Source organism: Calidris pugnax, unplaced genomic scaffold, assembly GCF_001431845.1.
Source record: "Calidris pugnax isolate Ruff unplaced genomic scaffold, ASM143184v1 scaffold24, whole genome shotgun sequence".
In the NCBI taxonomy this organism is placed as follows: domain Eukaryota; kingdom Metazoa; phylum Chordata; class Aves; order Charadriiformes; family Scolopacidae; genus Calidris; species Calidris pugnax.
In genome coordinates this window covers 1,497,870-1,515,497 of record NW_015090922.1, presented here as the reverse complement: position 1 = coordinate 1,515,497, position 17,628 = coordinate 1,497,870, and the positions used below count along the sequence as shown (strand labels likewise).

Genomic DNA, 17,628 nt, shown 5'->3' with positions numbered 1-17,628 from the left:
CATAGAGGGATGCACTGTCGCTGAGGAGATACGAAGAAGCACCAGCTGTTCTGGTTGCCCATGTTGTTTATTGTCCAGAAAAATAAATACCTTGAAACTGTGAAGGCAGCGAGACCTTTGGTAGTACAAATTACTGCGTGATTAGATCTAGGTCTCATTTAATCTTCGGTGGCTTTGGTCAGGTTAGTGGAGGCAGATAACATTTCTTTTGTAGTTGTGGCTTAATCTGTGGCCCTGAGACAACGCCCCAGAAGTCACTGCTTGTGAGGGAGATAGTGCACCTGGAGTGCTGGGGTTTGGTCTCCTGCTCCTGCTGTGGCTGTAGGGTTACTCCCCAGCGCAGCTCCTTGGAATTGCAGGTTACAACACTGCTTGCATAAGGTGGGCCTTGGGAAAAACATGTTTTGGTTCATGATAGTAAAGGAGTACGTGGAAGTCAGACAGCGAATAAGCAGAAATAAGCCCAAATGCTTAGACAGTGGGGTCACAGAGCCTTGATCTCCACTGGCAGTGGCTTCATCTAAATACAGTTTTACTTCACCCAACTGTGGTGGGGATAAGGAGGATCCTGCTTTTTCCTGAGAATTGTGCATTGAGAACCAAGTTTGTGAGGTTATTATTTTTTTTTCTTCCCTCCTTCTAAAATCCATGATTTGAGTCTACAGCAGGACCTCAGCCAGAGCAGAGAGCTCTGAGTAGCACTTGGTGACATGCTTTATAAAAGCCAGCCACCCCAGTGGCACCCGGCTGGCATGCTGGGCTGGAGGACAGGAGAAAACTGTTCAGTGTCAAACTTGAAGATGACTCCATTGCAAAAGCCAGCATGTTCTCATCAAGCTGTCTTGCTGCTGTGCATTTCACTGTGTGGCTTAAGGTTAATTAGAAAAAATGCCTCTGTATGTGGCTCAGAAGGTTTTTTTAATTCTTGTTCTGCTTATTTTAAAGGACTAGCCGTTGGTCTTGGCATTGGGGCATTGGCAGAAGTTGCAAAGAAGAGTCTTAGACCCGAGGAACGCAGTGGTAAGTCCTTTCTCTGTCCTCATTCTTTTTTTTTCCTCTTTTTTTTTTTTTTTTTTCCCCAGACAGAGTTTACCTGCATTTGCAGGATTTTATCTTTTGAAAGCTGAGACAGCGAGGCAGTCAGAATAATAGGGGGATATGGGTAGTTCTTTTCTTTTTAACACAATCCTTCTCTACCTCCAAGGATGTTCTGCCTAGGAGGAACTTGGAGGATGGCTGCTCTCTTTTAAGAGAGACCAAACACTTTATGTACCTGTTAAATGGCAATTATCTACTTCCACTATCTATATTTTTGCCTCCTTCTAAAGTATTCTCATAATAGGTCAAAAGGCTGTGCCGTGCAAATCGACCTGATCCTGTTTTCTTTGCAGCTTGTTTGAAGCTGGAGGTAAAATGTTCCTGAGTTGTACCTGGCTGTGTCATGGTAGCTTTCTCCTGAGCTTGTGTGTTGGTAAAATGCAGTGGTACTGAGTGGTTGTGCGTGGGTGAATGGCTTAGGGCATAGAAAGTACGCGGTGTTCGTTTCTAGAAAACATGAGATAACTCTAAAGCTGAGGACTCCACTCACTTGTTTCTTATCCAGGAAACGTTTTGGTGGGAAACTGCAAAATGTAAAGTCGTTTGTTACAGTTACTGCAGGCTGTTTGGTCTTCAGCTGGTCTCTCTGGTTTGGCTGGTATGTTGGTGTGTTTATTTCCAGTGGCTGGAGGGAACCGAGGAAAGGCTTAAGCACTTGCAACTAGAAGTAATAAATGAAGTCAAATCATTCCTGGTTCAGAAGCATTGCTTTGAGATGATGACAACTGCTGTGTCCTTGTAATTTTACTCTGTGGCCAGTATTGTTCTACTGCAAGGCCAGTTTGTGTCTTCCCCCAGCCTTCTTTAGGGGCCAGGGAAGTATGGAGACTCAGACGGTGTGAACCTCTCTTCCAGGAGGTACTGGAATGGGTGAACAAATTTAGAGGGATGGGAACCCTAAAAAAATAATCAACCAACCAAAAAAAAACCAAACAAAAAACCAAAAAACTCAAATCCCAGCAGATGAAACACATTCCCTGTGGTGGGGGGACAGGGTGAAGGCAGGGGCTGTGTGCCACCCAGAGCACTGCTTTTTAATACTTGCATCTTTTTATTCCCTGTACAACTGGGCAATGCAGAACAGCCCAGCAGAGAGAAAGGATCCTTGGCAAAGGGTTGTTGTTTCTCTCCATGAGCTGAGGTGTTTGAGGCTGAGAGGGTTTCTTTGCTTTGAATTAAAAGCACGCATTCAGGCAAACACAGCCCATCCCGTAGAGAATCCTTGAAGGCTTTTGCTTTCAGTGCTTGCCATGTTTGACAAGTTGTTCATACCTGTTGGAAGCGGATGATTTGGTTTGCTTTAAATGGAGGAATTGCGCAACTGTTGATATTTCTCTGCTTGCCAGATTATTTTTCTAATGGGTCACACCCCAAAGTGAAAACATGAGCTTGTAGAGCTATGGAATTTGAGGGACTAACATGAGCTTTGTTTCTCTTCCTTACAGCGTGAGAAAGGATTTGGTTTTTTGATGTTTTTGTTAGTTTGTTTTGTTTTTCTTTAGAGGGCAACAGACACTTTCTCCTTGTAATAAAGCAGTTGCACCTTTAGGCTTTTTTCTTCTTGCTAGGAAAACTATTATTTTCCCCTGTAGCTATAACTCTGTGCCAGCAGCTTTCTCTGTAGTCTGGGTCATGCTATCGGAAGAATAATTTTCTTGAACAAATATTAATTAAAGAATAAAGCAAGCAATGAGAACTGCCTACTTCAATGCTAGGCAAGGGAGTTAGAAAATGACTTGGCTTTTATTTTTAGCTGTCTTGCTTGTGTTCTTGGTTCCCCTGTTTGCCATCCCAAATGCTTAGAATAACGGCTTGGAGCGATGGTTACTCTGTAAAGGAGAAGGACAGTGGGACTGAGCATGAGAAAAGAGCAGCAACTATTGAGTGGGGGCAGAAGTAAAAGACTCTTCTTGGATGCATTTTCCACAGGATTTTATGGTGGTGGGAAAGGCTGTGTGGATGAGACCTCCCCTGTGTGGGCTCTGCTCCCTCAGGAATGTGCAGCAGAGGATACGTGTGCAGTTTTGAGCCCAAGATCCCATTTTCTTACTGTTCTTCTGGCAGTACTACTCTTAGCTGTTCTTGGGGGAAATCTATTTACATGGGTACCTCTGTATTTCTTTAAAAATACTTCTGCACCCCTTTTGTGATTTCAGCTTGAGGCATTTGTGTCTGAATTTTCTGGCTGCCAGCACCATAAACTTGGGCTCAGACCCCTTTCTGAGAATGACATATTGTCCTGTTCTCTGAAAGCTGGTTGAAGATGTGTTTTCTCTCCCCACTGCTGCAATATTAATAGTAACTTCTTGGCACTTCAAACTTAAACAAGTGGGATGTGTATATGCCGAAAGGCATGCCTAAGGATTTCATGCTCTCATTGGCATCCAGGAGCGACAAGAAAGAGCCTTTTCTTGGCTACCCTCCTCTTGTCCAGTCCAGAAAGTGCCTTGACACCTCAAAAATGGAGCTTGAAACACTGGTCCTTTAGTCGCAAAACCACAAACCAAAAATTCCTGAGCTACAAGTGATCCTGGTGGTGTCAACTCTCCTGCACGTTCTCTAGTGACTGCACAAGTGCTGATCTGTCTTTTCCTGCTCCATTTCCCTATCCTTGTTTAGTAGCCACAGGGCCCTTCTCTCTCTGCCTTGGATTATCTCTGTTTCTATAAACAATTCACTACTTAAAGGATTTATCCTAGAACAAAAAAGGTTGGTGCAAGAGTTTATGAATTTTTTTCCTTCTCCATCCAAGCCGGATGTCCTGGATATAAATTCTACTACCAAATTCCTGTGACAAGGTACAGGGGTTTTGGTGTTTGGGGTTTTTTTTGGTTTATTTTGTTTGGGTTTTTTAAGGGCTTGGGGGCCTAATGCTGCTCTCTTTAAGTTGTTTGGTTCATCATATTTTTTTTAAAAAAAGGATGGCTGTATTTGATTTCCAGTGGGATGTTTCTTGGCTGATGTAGCCAATTAAAAATAACCTCCTTGGTCACCGGTGACCTTGATGGCAGTCTCAGTATTTGGAGTGTGTATCTAAAGTGCAAGGCTGGCATGAGGTGAGAATAGGAGGGTAGAATAAATTTCCAGGAATAAAAGTGAAAGAGTGCCCAGATAAATAGTTGCCATTACTAGTAAAGAGATTCTGGGTTCAAGGTCGATTTTGTAACTTATTAATGACCTGTACTGGACCCTCTGCAAATGCCAGGCTGGACAGAGCCCCGAAGGGCTGGCAGCTGGCCTAGGTTTGAATGTAAACTTGTTTCCTTATGAAAAGGAATCGTGCAATCTCCTTGAGTTTTCAGTCCTAAGCACATTCGGTGTTCCTGTCTCTTCCCTTGCCCCCAAGTTTGTGTGGCGAATAGTCCTAAAAACACAGGCAAAGCCTGGTGGCTGGTTCGCCATTTGACAGTGGCCAAGGAGCTGGAAAAGCAACACCAGAGCAGTGAGATGCTCACAGGTTTGGAAGGGTTCACAATAATTCTCTATTTGGAAAGGAAGACGTGGGTTGAGCGCTCCTGAGGGCATCTGCCTCTGCTGGGGAAGAGTTGATGGTCTCCAGGCACCGTGGCTGCAGGAACATTTGTTTCTGAAATCTCCATGTTGCTGTAACTTGTTTAGATGTGACTTCTGTTTGCCTTTTTTTCTTTCCCTGATGAAGCAGGTAAACAACCCCAACTTTGTGATCTTAAGATGGGGAGGAAATTGTTTGTAGCATGGAAAGGTACCTGCAGTCTTTGGGAAAAACAGTTAATGAATATTGGTATATTTTTTCATGAACTTGTGCTGAGTTTCATCCCTGCTTTCTTTCCACATAGCCATGGAAGCCGTGTTTTCTTTTTTTTTTTTTTTCTCCCCTCTTCACTTTCCATTTACATAAACCTGCTTTTGACTCTTGTTTTCAGGTCACCTTCTTGTTCATGCCCACTTTTAGCAAAGTACATAAACAAGCAACAGCTCATCACGTGCTTGGGGGCTGGATCACCTGGTGATCAGGTAGTGGCCCCGTGGGCTTGGCTTCAGTGAGAAGCACACCAGGAGAAGAGGATGGGGAGTGCCTGTGTTTGGCTCTTTCTCTGATAAGACTTGTCTAAAATTGTCAGGGTTCATTGGCTTCTGGAGGTGACTTTAATCGTTAACTAACCCTTTTATTGTGCTGCAGACTCAAAGGAGGATGTTTTTGTGTGGAGGAAGGAAGGGCTTTGACTCGGGACTTTCCCTAGCTCCTGTGTGTCTGATGAAGCTCCTGTGAGGGATTATTTGCCTCATCATTGCTAAGGACAGAGGTTTTTTTTTGGTGGGATTCTTGAGAGACAGAGCTCTGTTAGATGGCTGCAAGCACTCTGCTCTCCACAGCCAGCTTTTCAAGTGGGCAAAGCCACATCCTTCTGCCCTGGGATCCAGCCCTTCAAGGCCAGGCTGGATGGGGCTTTGAACTCAATGATCTTTAAGGTCTCTTCCAATCCAAACCATTCTATGGGCAGCTCTACATATTGAGTCTCTCAGACTCCTTACATCCAGGATCCAGAGCAAAATGTGCTCTGAGAATTGCTGTGTGTGATGCAGATGGTGACTTCTGGGCCCCTCCTGCTTCTCTGCATCCTGCTGTCAAGAGCAGGATGGTTGTCCTGTGTACTCCCACCTGGTGCTTTTGTTCCTCTGTCCTTTCCATGTATGTTCTCTGTGTACTCCCACCTGGTGCTTTTGTTCCTTTCCATGTATGTTCATTACTTAGGACAGGGATTTGTGTAGATAGATGTCCCACGTGCAGTGCCATCTTGCTGCCCTCCCACAAAACAGGTAAAGGAAGCCTGAAGGAGAGGGGAGGGCAGTGCTTGTCATCTGTGTGTGCTGCCAGGGGTATTGCTTCTCTAGGAAAAGCTTTGTAAGCAAGGGCAGGACGGCATCTGTCACATCAGTAACACGCTTAACACTTCAAGGAAGTGCTACCAAGTTGTGTGATGACCAGAGTTTAGACAGCAGCTACTTCAGCCTGACTCTGTTCTTTTTCCTGTCCCCTGGCTGGTCTGAGCCCCCTCTGTGCACCTTCCCCAGAGCCAGCTGGAGACAGAGAGGTTCTCTTTCTTCTGGAGTCTCCCTGTATGACACACCAGTGACTTCCATCTGCCTGAGACTTTCAGGGCTGTTGCAGCTGCTGTGCCTTTTAGGCCCTGCTGCTTGTGTACGGGGGCTTCAGCTGTTCTGTCCTTAGTACCCTTTGCTCTAAAGTGTGGGGGAAAACAAAATGTAGCTCCAAGTTCAGCATACCAGCCATGGGGCCTGCAGCCTGGCTGCAAGACCTGACCTTCCTCCTGCTTGGCTCTCCATCAGCAGGAGCTGAGCTGCAGCCCCAGGAGAAGTGGTTGGCGAGTGCACCCTGCCTCTGTCCCCACTCTACTGGGAATCACACTGGAGAAGGAGTTCTGGGGTTTCTTCTCCCAAAGGGGCCACAAAATGGAATCAGGGTCTCCTTCCCTCTACTTCAAAAAAAACCCCCCAAAAAAACCAAAATAAAAGTGGTGGGGAAGTGCCTCTTATGCCACATCAAAACTTGTTGCATACTTGGACCTGGTGTGTAGGTGGTTGCAATGACCACCTAGTGAGCCTGTCAGACATCTGGCTTTACCCGTTCTTAGGGACAGGAACGTGTATGTTTGAGTACGTATATTTTGGGCCTTGCTCTGTGTGAGCTGATGAGAATAAGGACAGAAGGGTTTGGTCTCCTTCCTGCATGGCCTCTATGTGACTAGTAGACTAGAACAAGTGACTACTAAACTAGAACAAGTGACTGGCTACACCGAGATGTTCTTCTGTCTAAAGGCAGCATCTTTCTCAGTAGGAAGCTGCCCATAAGAACATGGCAAGGAATGCCATGCACGTGTGAGGATGTGAAAGGGAAAAAGGTTGGCAATCTTGACAGCAGGAATTAATTTCCTTTCCAGCACACTTATCCAAGAAGAACACGGTATCACAGCTGGACTCCTCCTGTGAGGACTCTATCCAGCCTCCCTGGATTTTACTAGCTTGATTAACCTCATCACAAATTTACAATCTGCTGCTTTTTCAAAATCTGATATGCAGCCATGGTGAATTTGTTTTGCCTGTGCATCGGGAGACAGTAAATTTCAGTTTGATTAGAAACGAATGTTATTGTGGACTTGGAGGTGGGAAAGTTGCATCTGCTCTCTATAGGTGCCTTAGTGCATACTCTGGATATGCAATTCCACAGCAATATATGTTTATATATTATGAATTTATGTGTTTTGGGTGAGAATTATGGGGTGGGAGAAAGGGATTCACACCAGGACAAAACCTCCTGCTCCCACCCAAGAAGTACCAGTGCGTTCTCAGTTGGTCCCACTGTATGGTCAAAGCTTCTGACCATTCCTCCTTGCTGTGGCTCACCCCCAGTGCTCCTCTGAGGCTATGGTGATGCTGCAGCCTGTGCTGTGGGACTTGGGAGAACTTCATATAGTGAAGGCTGAGTGAGTTCAAGCACTGGCATCCACTCAGGATCCTAGAGAGTTTGCACAGCCTCTGTGGATGTCTGTGCTGCTGGGACCTGCTGCTGCTGGCCCTCAAGCCAGCAATGTCAAAGTCAGCACAAGTCACGGGTGTCCAAGTGGGTTGCAGTGAAGGCACCGAGTGTAGTCCCAGTTTGATTTCTCTGGGATAGGACAAATGTGGACTAACAGAATGAATTGAGCAGACAGAGGTAAGGGTTTTCTTCATCCATACACTTTCTCTCCTCAGGAAAGAAGGCAGTGATGGATTCCAGCCCCTTCCTGTCGGAGGCCAATGCAGAAAGAATTGTGAGAACCTTGTGCAAGGTGCGGGGAGCGGCGCTGAAGCTGGGACAGATGTTAAGCATCCAGGGTAAGTGGTAGCACAGGTCCTCAGACCTATCCTCAGTGCTGCCAGGTGGGGCAACTGATTTCTTGTGAAAAGTAGTCAGCTCTCTGGCTGGCATCAGTGTCAAGTGAATGTGGATAGCCTAGACAAGTGGCCTCTTCATGTGAAGGCAGTGATGGAGATGGGTTTGATTCAGTTCAGTTTAATCCCAGGACAAAATAACTAGATATGTGCACTATAATATCACTTTCCCAATGCCCCTCTTGTGTCAGGCACACAAGTGAAATTGGTTGGAACGAAGGTGAATTTTCATGCCTGTGTTAAAAGCAATTGTGGAGAAGCAGAGCCACATCACACCGTACAGAGGTGTCCCGGTATAAAGGAGGAGAATGATGACAAGAACACGATCCTGCTCTTTGTTCACCAAAAGCAGTCAAGGTTATATCCATAACCCTCTCCCACTGCAGCATGTTTATGGTTTACATGCTTGCTGGCCCTGAAGCTTTGCTGGAAAGGCCAGTACAATGGATAAGATTATCAGGTATAAAGCACTTGTTTTCATCTTGAGGAGGCTTCAAACTGGCACTCACTCCATTGGGCTCTGAAGTCAGTGATCACAGGTGAAGGCATGAGTGGCATCAGGGTCTGCACTCAACTGTCAGGTTACTCCTGGGAGATAGCAGGTGTGCTGAATTTAACCCTTATCTTTTGCCTTCCTACCCAACTTGACAGGGAAGGAAAGAACCAGCCAAAAATAGCTGTTATGGTTGTCTGGAAATAGCTTTCAAGATGTCACTGAAACTGAGTCAGTGTCTGAGTGTTTGAAGTACTCGGCTTGCTTGGCTTGTGCTTCTACTTGAATTTTTGTAGGTGCTGACTGATGAGGCTGGATCTGGTATTGTATTAAATACTTTGGGCTGGCCTGTGCAGCGAGACCAGCTCACTGTTCCTGAGAGTCCTGATTGTGGCATTTCATTGTTCTTCATTTGCTAATCACTTGGTTTAGGTGTGTGCCAGGCTGATTGCAATGCTGACAAAGCCGGGGGGAGGCAGTGGCTGCTTTGTCAAAGGCTGCCACCCAGATGCTGTTCTCTTACCCTCTAGAAACTGTCAGGTGCCAGTGACTGGTGGTTCCTTGTGCAGGTCCAGGAGGAGCTCCTGTGCTCCTGGCTTTCTGTGGCCAGTGCTTCTGGTTAAGTGGGGTGAGCGAGCTATGTCCAGGAGTCACCTCTGAAGTCAACTTGTCTACCACAGGTGGAGATTTATTTAAAATTCTTCGGATGTTATTGAGTTGCATCTGACGTGTGTCTAGAGACTTCACAGCTGCCCAAGGCCTGGATGGGAGTGAAGATGGAATAGTTGTGAAAGGCCAGCTCTGAGGAGCAGAAATGCTCTGGATTTTTGATGCTTGCCTGCTGTCTCCTAATGTTACTGAAGTCTGGCAGGAGTGTCCAACACTTGCCTGTTGACTTCACTTGGGTGTCAAGAACAGACAGGCCTTCACCAACCTCTGTGGACCTGCCCAGCTCTCGTTTGACTCTGGTGACGAGTGCGTGGGGTGCTCCAAAGCCTGGCAAGGGCACATGCCTCTGGTAACCTTGCCGAGGGACAGTTGTGGTGAAATGGGTTAGACACTTCCAGTGGTGCCAAATATTTGGTTTTTGAGAGGGCTTCACACATTTCCTGCCACTTCATGGGCTTCTCTGTGACCTGCTGAGTCTGAATTGTCATCTTCTATTAACAGGGGTGTGTGCTAATTGCAAATGGGGGCTCTGTGTTGCTTGGTCCAGGTGCAACTGAGCACCTGGGAGCTAAACCAACCAGAAGTTACAAAGCAGTGTCCTTAAAAACCTCGATGTCTGCTTCTGGGGGTGGGTGGATTTGCTGGGGACCCACACCCCTGAAGGTGATGCACAAAGAGGATGCCAAGGACCCAAAACCATCCCGTGTCTCCCAGTGCGTGGCTCTGGAAGGTGTTGGAAAGGCAGCTGCGTTTGCCAGTTGAGAGAGCCCTGTCTTGACTCTTGCTTCGTGTTTTCATCCAGTAAGGTCTCATCAGGTCACCACAAAGACACATAACCTTGTTTATCAGCATGTTGTAGGCCTTGTTTTGTCAGAGCTGCCTCTGCAGCACGACTGATTTTTAACGTAGCTGTTGAGTCTCTGCACAGTTGGTCTGGACTTGCAAGGTTCTTGGCTACTTGGTGGTGTGCTAACGAACAAAGTGGTGGTGGTCACGCAGCCCCAGTTAAGAATGCCTTCTCAGACTAAGGGCTGAAATGCCTTGTGAGGTTTTCAGATGTCAGCAATAAGGAAAATAACAGAAGTAGATGCCAAATGCCTGTGGCAGACCCTGATACCTTGATGCGAATGGCTTCTTGGGAGCAGGAGTCATTTTTAGTGAGCCTGTTCTCTCCCTGCACAGCCATCCTGGGAGGTGCAGGTTATCGCGTTACAGCAGCATGGCTGATACTGTCACGTACCCTTGAGAATAGTGTGTATAATGCTCAGAGGCTTGGCAGTGACACACCACCCATGATAGGGCAGAAGTTTGGTGTCTGGCTTGACATCACAAATGTGATGTCGAGCCCTTCTCCCGTCCCAACAGGAGCTTTATTCCCTGCTCCTGCAAAGCCTGTTAATCTCTGACTTGCAGTGATGGAATGGGAGCTCCTCTTAAAAGCTCCTGGTGATTCCACAGTGGGGATTTGTTAATCCTTTTACATGCTGCTCGTGGTTTCAGTGGGAATTTCTAAACAGCGCTGAGTATTAATGTCATGTCTCTGCATCATGTATCTTCCTGTTGCTGTTCCTTTCCACCCCTCTTCCCAGCCTTCTTAAGGGAGCTGTTTGCTTCTTGTTTCCTGGGATAGCCTTATGGTAGCTCGTGCATCTGTAAATGCAGAGGAATCATGGATTTCTATTTGAATGTCACAAGTGCACGTGCAGATTGAGTTTTCAGGATTAAGGCTGGTAGCCTGGATTTTTTTCCAGTGTTGGGAGAGCAGCTGATAAATTTAAGTTCTCCATAAGCCTTTATGAAGTGAAAAGTTTGCCAGAACTGGTGGTTTTTCTCTGGGCTGTTGTAGAAGCCTTTGCTCAAAGGAGAGGACTAATCTTTTAAGGTACCCTTCCCCCTCCTTTTTCTTATCAGTGTAAATATTTGCTTGCTAAATCCTTCTGACTCTTAAAATAACTTACTTTTGGCTCAGCTGTGTTTTCTTCTGCCCACTTGTAGCTGCTTTGCATTTGGGTAGTTGTTTACTGTAGCAGATGCTGAATCTTGATTCCTCTAAGAGTTGGATACTTGTGTAAGTGATGTTTTAAACCACGCTATGAACCTGGGAGAGGTGGGATGGCTCTCCATGGCCTTCCTTCTGTGACCTGTCCTTCCATGACACGGTGGCCTCTCCTGGAGAGGAAAGCCTCTGTGCGGTGTCCAGAGCTGCCCCCTGCTCTCTGCAATGCTGCCAGGGAGCACTGTGACAACTGATGCTTGATTCTAAAGTATAAAAAGCTGCTCAGCACGCTTTCTAGTGTGTTTGTGCTTCCTCTTCCCCTTGGTAATTGGGAGGGGGCGCACAGAAACTTTCTCCAGCTACAGCAGGAGGGTGGCTTAGGAGATATCTGGGTAACGCGCAGCTTTTTTGCAAGAGTGAAAAGGAAGGAGCAGCTTTTTCCCTTTATTTTGCTACTTGTGCACAGGACTTCTGTTTGTCTCCTTTCTAAAGCCTCAGGAAGTGTGCCTCGGGGGCTGCTGCTGGGTAGGAAGAGCTTCTGAACTGGAATTATTTCCAAAACCTCCACCGAGGTGTGCTTTGGGGGCAGGACAACCTGGCTTGTCTGAGTGCAGGTGTTTCCTTGTGTGCTGAAGAACTGGAGAATGCAGTGCTCGTGCTGACTGCCGTGTGCTTTTCCCTTGGCAGATGATGCCTTCATCAACCCCCATCTCCAGAGGATTTTTGAGCGCGTCCGTCAGAGTGCTGACTTCATGCCCATAAAGCAGATGACGGTGAGGAATGTTCCTTCCTGCTTATGAGGGGAGGAGGGAAAATAACAGAATAAATGTCACCTGTGACATACCCCAGTAAGGGAGGTGGCTGGGGACTTTAAAGAGTATTCTGTCAATAAATGTTGTATATTTTCACTTGTACGTGACATCTGATTCCTTTTCTCAATTATATGCTGCGTTTTCTCTCCAAAACATTGAGGCTCAGCTCTAGACAGAGGGGAAAAATGTGGGGTAAAAACCCCACGTAGTCCCGAGACTATGCTGATGGAACAGGATGTTGCATACAAATATGATTATAGGGTCTTGTTGAATGTAGGCTCCTCTTCTCTTTCCTCTCTCTTAGATGTTAAACCAGTGTCTAGAAGTGCCTACATCCCATTTTAGAAACAGATTTGCAAGCCTTAGACTGATGGAATATTAACAGCAACTTTGTCCTTACCTTTTTGGTTAAATTTAACCCACCATCAAGAAGAACCAGAATGAAGCACATTGTTTCCTTTCCCCAATGTACATGTTCTCTCTTTCTCTCTATTTCCCTCTGTAAATTAAGATGTGAAGGGTGATGCAAAAGGAACTGCCAGCACCACTTATCTTCTGAGAGACACTAAGCAGAGCCAAGACTTAAATATGGCAGTCTGGCAACGTAGCAAATAAGCTGTTAAAGCAGACTGGGATGTTTAATTGTCAATATTGCCTTAAAGAGAGTCACTCTTGCATGCCTGGATTGCTTCTGCTCAGCTTGGCAGTGTGATGAAAGAGGAGAAATAACGAACTCCTTGCACGTTTTCTGGAAGATAACAACAAGTGGCATCCAAAAGGGGATGTTTGTATTGCTAAGGCTAAGGCAGGGGTGTTTGTGCCTGAGATCTCTGTCCTTTAGGCCAGAGCAGCAAAGCCTCACGCAGATCTGATCACCATCTGATCAGTGCTGGGGGAGCACTGCTGGTTGGACCATGGCTTGTGATGGTGTGTGACAATAAGGAACAGAATATAGTCTAGAAATCAGGGTTCAGGTACTTGGACCTGCTATAGGCTGCGTGAGTCACCTTAGAGGAATGTGATTTCCAATAGTCAAAACCTTAAATCTTTACTTCCCATGCCCTGATGCTTTATTTTTATTTGTAGAAAACTCTGAACAACGATCTCGGCCCCAACTGGAGGGATAAACTGGAGTCCTTTGAAGAACGCCCCTTTGCTGCTGCTTCGATTGGTCAGGTTCACCTGGCACGCTTGAAAAATGGGAAAGAAGTTGCCATGAAAATCCAGGTGGGCTTCACATATCAGCCTCATCACTTGTCTGTGGCCCATAGATGGGCAGGGGAGCTGTATAGTATGTTCACGGTGAGATAGATAAGCAACATTTTAATGCAAGTGAAAATTTGGGCCCAGTGGTATCTTACCTAGTGCAAGCAGAAGGGAGGGACAGAAAACGTCCTGCAGCTTGAGCCAGTATTAACCACTGCAGCGTGGGGATGATGGTGGTGAGGGGCTGCTTGTACTTGTAGGGCTGTGTGCGAGGGTCCTGTCTGCTCCGTAGGTCAGAGCCCTCTCTGGGCTGGTCTCCTGGCCACAGCTCAAAGGTTAAAGAGGACAGGCTGAGGGAGTTGGGGTTGTTCAGCCTGGAGAAGAGAAGGCTCCAGGGAGACCTTAGAGCAGCCTTCAAGTACCTAAAAGGGGCTACAGGAGAGATGGGGAGGGACTCTTGATCAGGGTGGAGAGCTATAGGACAAGGGGTAATGGTTTTAAACTGAAAGAGGGGAGATTTAGATGAGATATTAGAAAGAAATTCTTTCCTGTGAGGGTGGTGAGACACTGGAACAGGTTGCCTGGAGAAGCTGATCCCCTATCCCTGGAAGTGTTCAAGGCCAGGCTGGATGGGGCTTTGAGGAACTTGGTCTGGTGTCCCTGCCCATGGCAGAAGGGTTGGAAATGGGTGATCTTTAAGGTCCCTTCCAACCCAACCCATTCTATGACTCTGTGACTGAGCAGTGGCAGTCTTAAAACCCAGGAGGGTATTCACCAATTCACATTAAAGCTGTCAGCAACTTCAGGCAGGTATTTCTATGAGAATTGAGTTCTGGAGCTGAAACCCCTCGTACAGCACTGCTCATAATCCAAAGGAGCGAGGTCCCTTTCTGACTGAGCTGGCCCCAGACAAAGTAGGTCACCTGGTTGGTGGTTTCTGTAAAGTAGGGAAACTAGAGAAGCAGTATGGATGGGTACTGGGGTCTTAAGCCATTTGTGTCCAAAGTACTCCCTGAAGTTAGGCCAATGTAAAAGCAATGGGGAGTTAGAACATGTGCTGATGCTACAGGTTGTTCCACAGCAGTAGAGGCTTGATGGGCAAGGTGAAAAAGAGCAGGAGGCACCTTTTGCTAGGAGAGGGCTGGGGCCTCACTGCTTGCACTGCTGCTGTGGATGAGACACTGTGTCCAAAGTACTCCCTGAAGTTAGGCCAATGTAAAAGCAATGGGGAGTTAGAACATGTGCTGATGCTACAGGTTGTTCCACAGCAGTAGAGGCTTGATGGGCAAGGTGAAAAAGAGCAGGAGGCACCTTTTGCTAGGAGAGGGCTGGGGCCTCACTGCTTGCACTGCTGCTGTGGATGAGACACTCTGGGGCCACCAGTGTGTTCAACCAGCTCATCTAATCCCAACACTGCCTTCTCCTGTTCTGTCCTCCAGTACCCCGGTTGTAGCATCAGCACATGTTCTGTTCCACAGCAGTAGAGGCTTGATGGGCAAGGTGAAAAAGAGCAGGAGGAGGCACCTTTTGCTAGGACAGGGCTGGGGCCTCACTGCTTGCCCTGCTGCTGTGGATGAGACACTGGGGCCACCAGTGTGTTCAACCAGCTCATGTAATCCCAATGCTGCCTTCTCCTGTTCTGTCCTGCAGTACCCCGGCGTCGCCCAGAGCATCAACAGTGATGTGAACAACCTGATGACTGTCCTGAGCATGAGCAACATTCTCCCTGAAGGTAAAAAAGGCAGAGACCCTTGGCAGGCCCTGTGCTCCCGCTGGCACGTGTTGAGTTCTGCTAAACCCTTTCAAGCAGGGCATTGCCTGCTTCTCTCCGTAGACTGGGGGAAGGAAACAGCCTCAAGGAAACAGTGAAAATGACTTAAGAATTGCTAAGGCTGCCCAGGAGATCTCCTGCAGAAAGCAGGAGGGGCAGTGGGGGCAAGGCCAACTTGAGGAGACACGCTGTGCTCCCTTCTCGCTAGGCATGTGCCTGCTCCACTATCCACTCAGGTGCATTTCCTACCATTTTTTTTTTCTGGCCATGAGTAATGTGCCAGAAATGTGCCTCTGAGTGCTCTTTATGGTGACAGACCCATGGGGACCCTTGGCAAAGTATAAAGTATCAGGGTATACTCACTTTTGATGGTTTCCTAGGCAGTGTTCAGGTGAGGTACTCCTGCTTTGTCCCTGTTACTTTCTGGTACGTTTGGCAGAACTCATTCTTTCCGTGCTTCCTGTAGCCACCCATGCCAGCCATTCACTGCTCTTCCCAGTTGGTCTCTGTTCTTCCAGTCTTTCTGGTACGTTTGGCAGAACTCATTCTTCTCCGTGGTTCCTGTAGCCCCCCATGCCTGCCATTCACTGCTCTTCCCAGTCAGTCTCTGTTCTTCCAGAGTTGTGAAGAGGTGGAGAACCATCAGACGTGCAGCCTGCTCAGCTCAGTGTCTTAGCACAGGGATAAATCCCTTCTTCCCACAGGGAATGTAGGACTTACTACTCCTTTTTCCAATTATCTGCCTGCATGCTCAGCTCAGTGTCTTAGCACAGGGATAAGTCCCTTTTTTCCCCACAGGGAATGTAGGACTTGCTACTCCTTTTTCCAATTATCTGCCTGCGGCAGCTGTAAATCTTAGTGGGATTGTACAAATATTGTTTTAAAATCAGGCTGGGTGCTGAAAAAAACTGGGACTGTTCTCTGTGGTGGCTGGGCAGGGCCCTGCAGAGGCTGCTGTGGTCCCAGCTGTGTGTGGCCCAAGAAGTAGATTGATTTTTCCAGCTCAAGACTGAGAAGACTGGACTTGGCAACTCAGGCCCTGCCTATGTGCTGCTGCAGGTCACTCTTAGTCATGCTGGCTGTTTCTGCCTGGCAGTGGCTGCTCCCAGTTGTAAGCAGATATGGTTTGGAGCCTTTTGCCCAGGGTGGTGTTTGGTTCCTTCTACTCCTTGTTGTGTGTGTGTCTGCACAGCCATGCCAACACCAGCTTGGTCTGTGGGGTGGGAGCTGGGGCAGGATGGAGCCCTGCTGTAGAACTGTGTGGTTGTACCTTGGTTTAGGAGCAGGTGTAGAGCCTGTATCTAACTGGAAACACACTTTGGCTCTCTGGGGCTCTCTTCAGCTTGGAGTTGGCTGGATGAGCAGGTTGCTCCTCAGCTGCAGCTCTGGAAAGCTTAGCCTGAGGGGCTCCTTTTGTTTTTTTTTTCTAAGCCTCTTCTCTGCTGTTTGACTTTCAGGTTTGTTCCCTGAGCACTTGATTGAAGTCCTGAGCAGAGAGCTGGCCCTGGAGTGTGACTACCAGAGAGAAGCTGACTGCGCAAGGAAATTCCAGTATGTTTAGGCAATTGCCTTCAACCTCTCCCATCTGTGTGTGTGAGAAATGCAGCAGGGGTTGCTTCACTTCAGGGATGATGGGGAGATGAATGCCCCGCTCTGGGATGTAGCACAGGAGAAAGGTGTGTGTTTGTGCCCTGAGCTGTCCCCTAGAGTTGCCACCTTGTCTCAGTCAGGGGGGTCCAGATTGGTTTTACATGAAGGTTGGACCAGGGAAAGCTGCTGGTGGCTGGATGTCCCTTCAGTCCCTCTGCAGAACTGCCCCTGTGGCATTGTTCCCCTTGGAAAAGGCCCTGAAGTGGGGTGAGCAGAGGAACCCCTTAATGTACCCCTCCTAATGTCACTGCTCTGGCCGGAGATGTCACCTCGGGAGCTGGCAGCCGCTGTGAGCTGCGTGGTTTCTGGTGACTTGATCCCTACTGTAACTGCTGAGGGAAACAGCTCCTGGCAGCCACGGCCAGGGTGTGGGGAGAGGAGGTGTGAAGGGGCTGTGTGGGGCGTTGCAGAGGGGCCTGGCTGCTCTTGGGGTTCCTGACCTTTTCCTCTCCTTTCTCCATCCCCTAGGGAGCTGCTGAAAGACCACCCCTTCTTTTACGTCCCAAGAGTAGTGGATGAGCTGTGCAGCAAGCACGTCCTGACCACAGAGCTGGTGTCTGGCTTCCCCTTGGATCAAGCTGTTGACCTGAGCCAGGAGATTCGAAATGAGGTACCACGGGGTGGTCTTGCTTCTCCCCTTGCTCAGAGCAGCACCCTTGGCCTGCCTGATGGCTGGTAGACCAGTGGAAGGGCAAACCCTAAGCAGTGTGATGGATGTGGGGCTGGAATTGGGGATTGCCTGGAACCTCTTGGGAGATGTCTGTGTAGGGAATTTGGCAGTGATGTTGGAATCTCCCAGGCTGGTCTATCACAGAATGGTTTGGGTTGGAAGGGACCTTAAAGATCATCTCATTCAAACACCCTGCCCTGGGCAGGGACACCTCCCACCAGACCAGGTTGCTCCAAGCCCCATCCAGCCTGGCCTTGAACCCCTCCAGGGATGGGGCAGCCACAGCTTCTCTGGGCAAACTGTTCCCGTGTCTCACCGCCCTAACAGGAAATA

At 47.8% G+C, this 17,628-nt stretch overlaps 1 protein-coding gene across 3 annotated transcripts in view; it reads left to right on the top strand.

Moving 5' to 3' along the window:
- Window positions 1–17,628, top strand: part of ADCK3 (aarF domain containing kinase 3) — a 54,841-nt gene that overhangs the window by 21,505 nt on the left and 15,708 nt on the right. For 2 of the 3 annotated variants that reach the window (XM_014951169.1, XM_014951168.1), the window contains exons 5-8: window positions 946–1,020; window positions 7,849–7,971; window positions 11,874–11,959; window positions 13,085–13,225. In XM_014951169.1, coding sequence (XP_014806655.1) covers window positions 946–1,020; window positions 7,849–7,971; window positions 11,874–11,959; window positions 13,085–13,225 — 425 coding nt within the window. Of the gene's footprint in view, window positions 1–945; window positions 1,021–7,848; window positions 7,972–11,873; window positions 11,960–13,084; window positions 13,226–14,854; window positions 14,937–16,432; window positions 16,527–17,093; window positions 17,236–17,628 lie in introns of all 3 variants that reach the window. The other variant, XM_014951170.1, reaches the window with a different exon arrangement.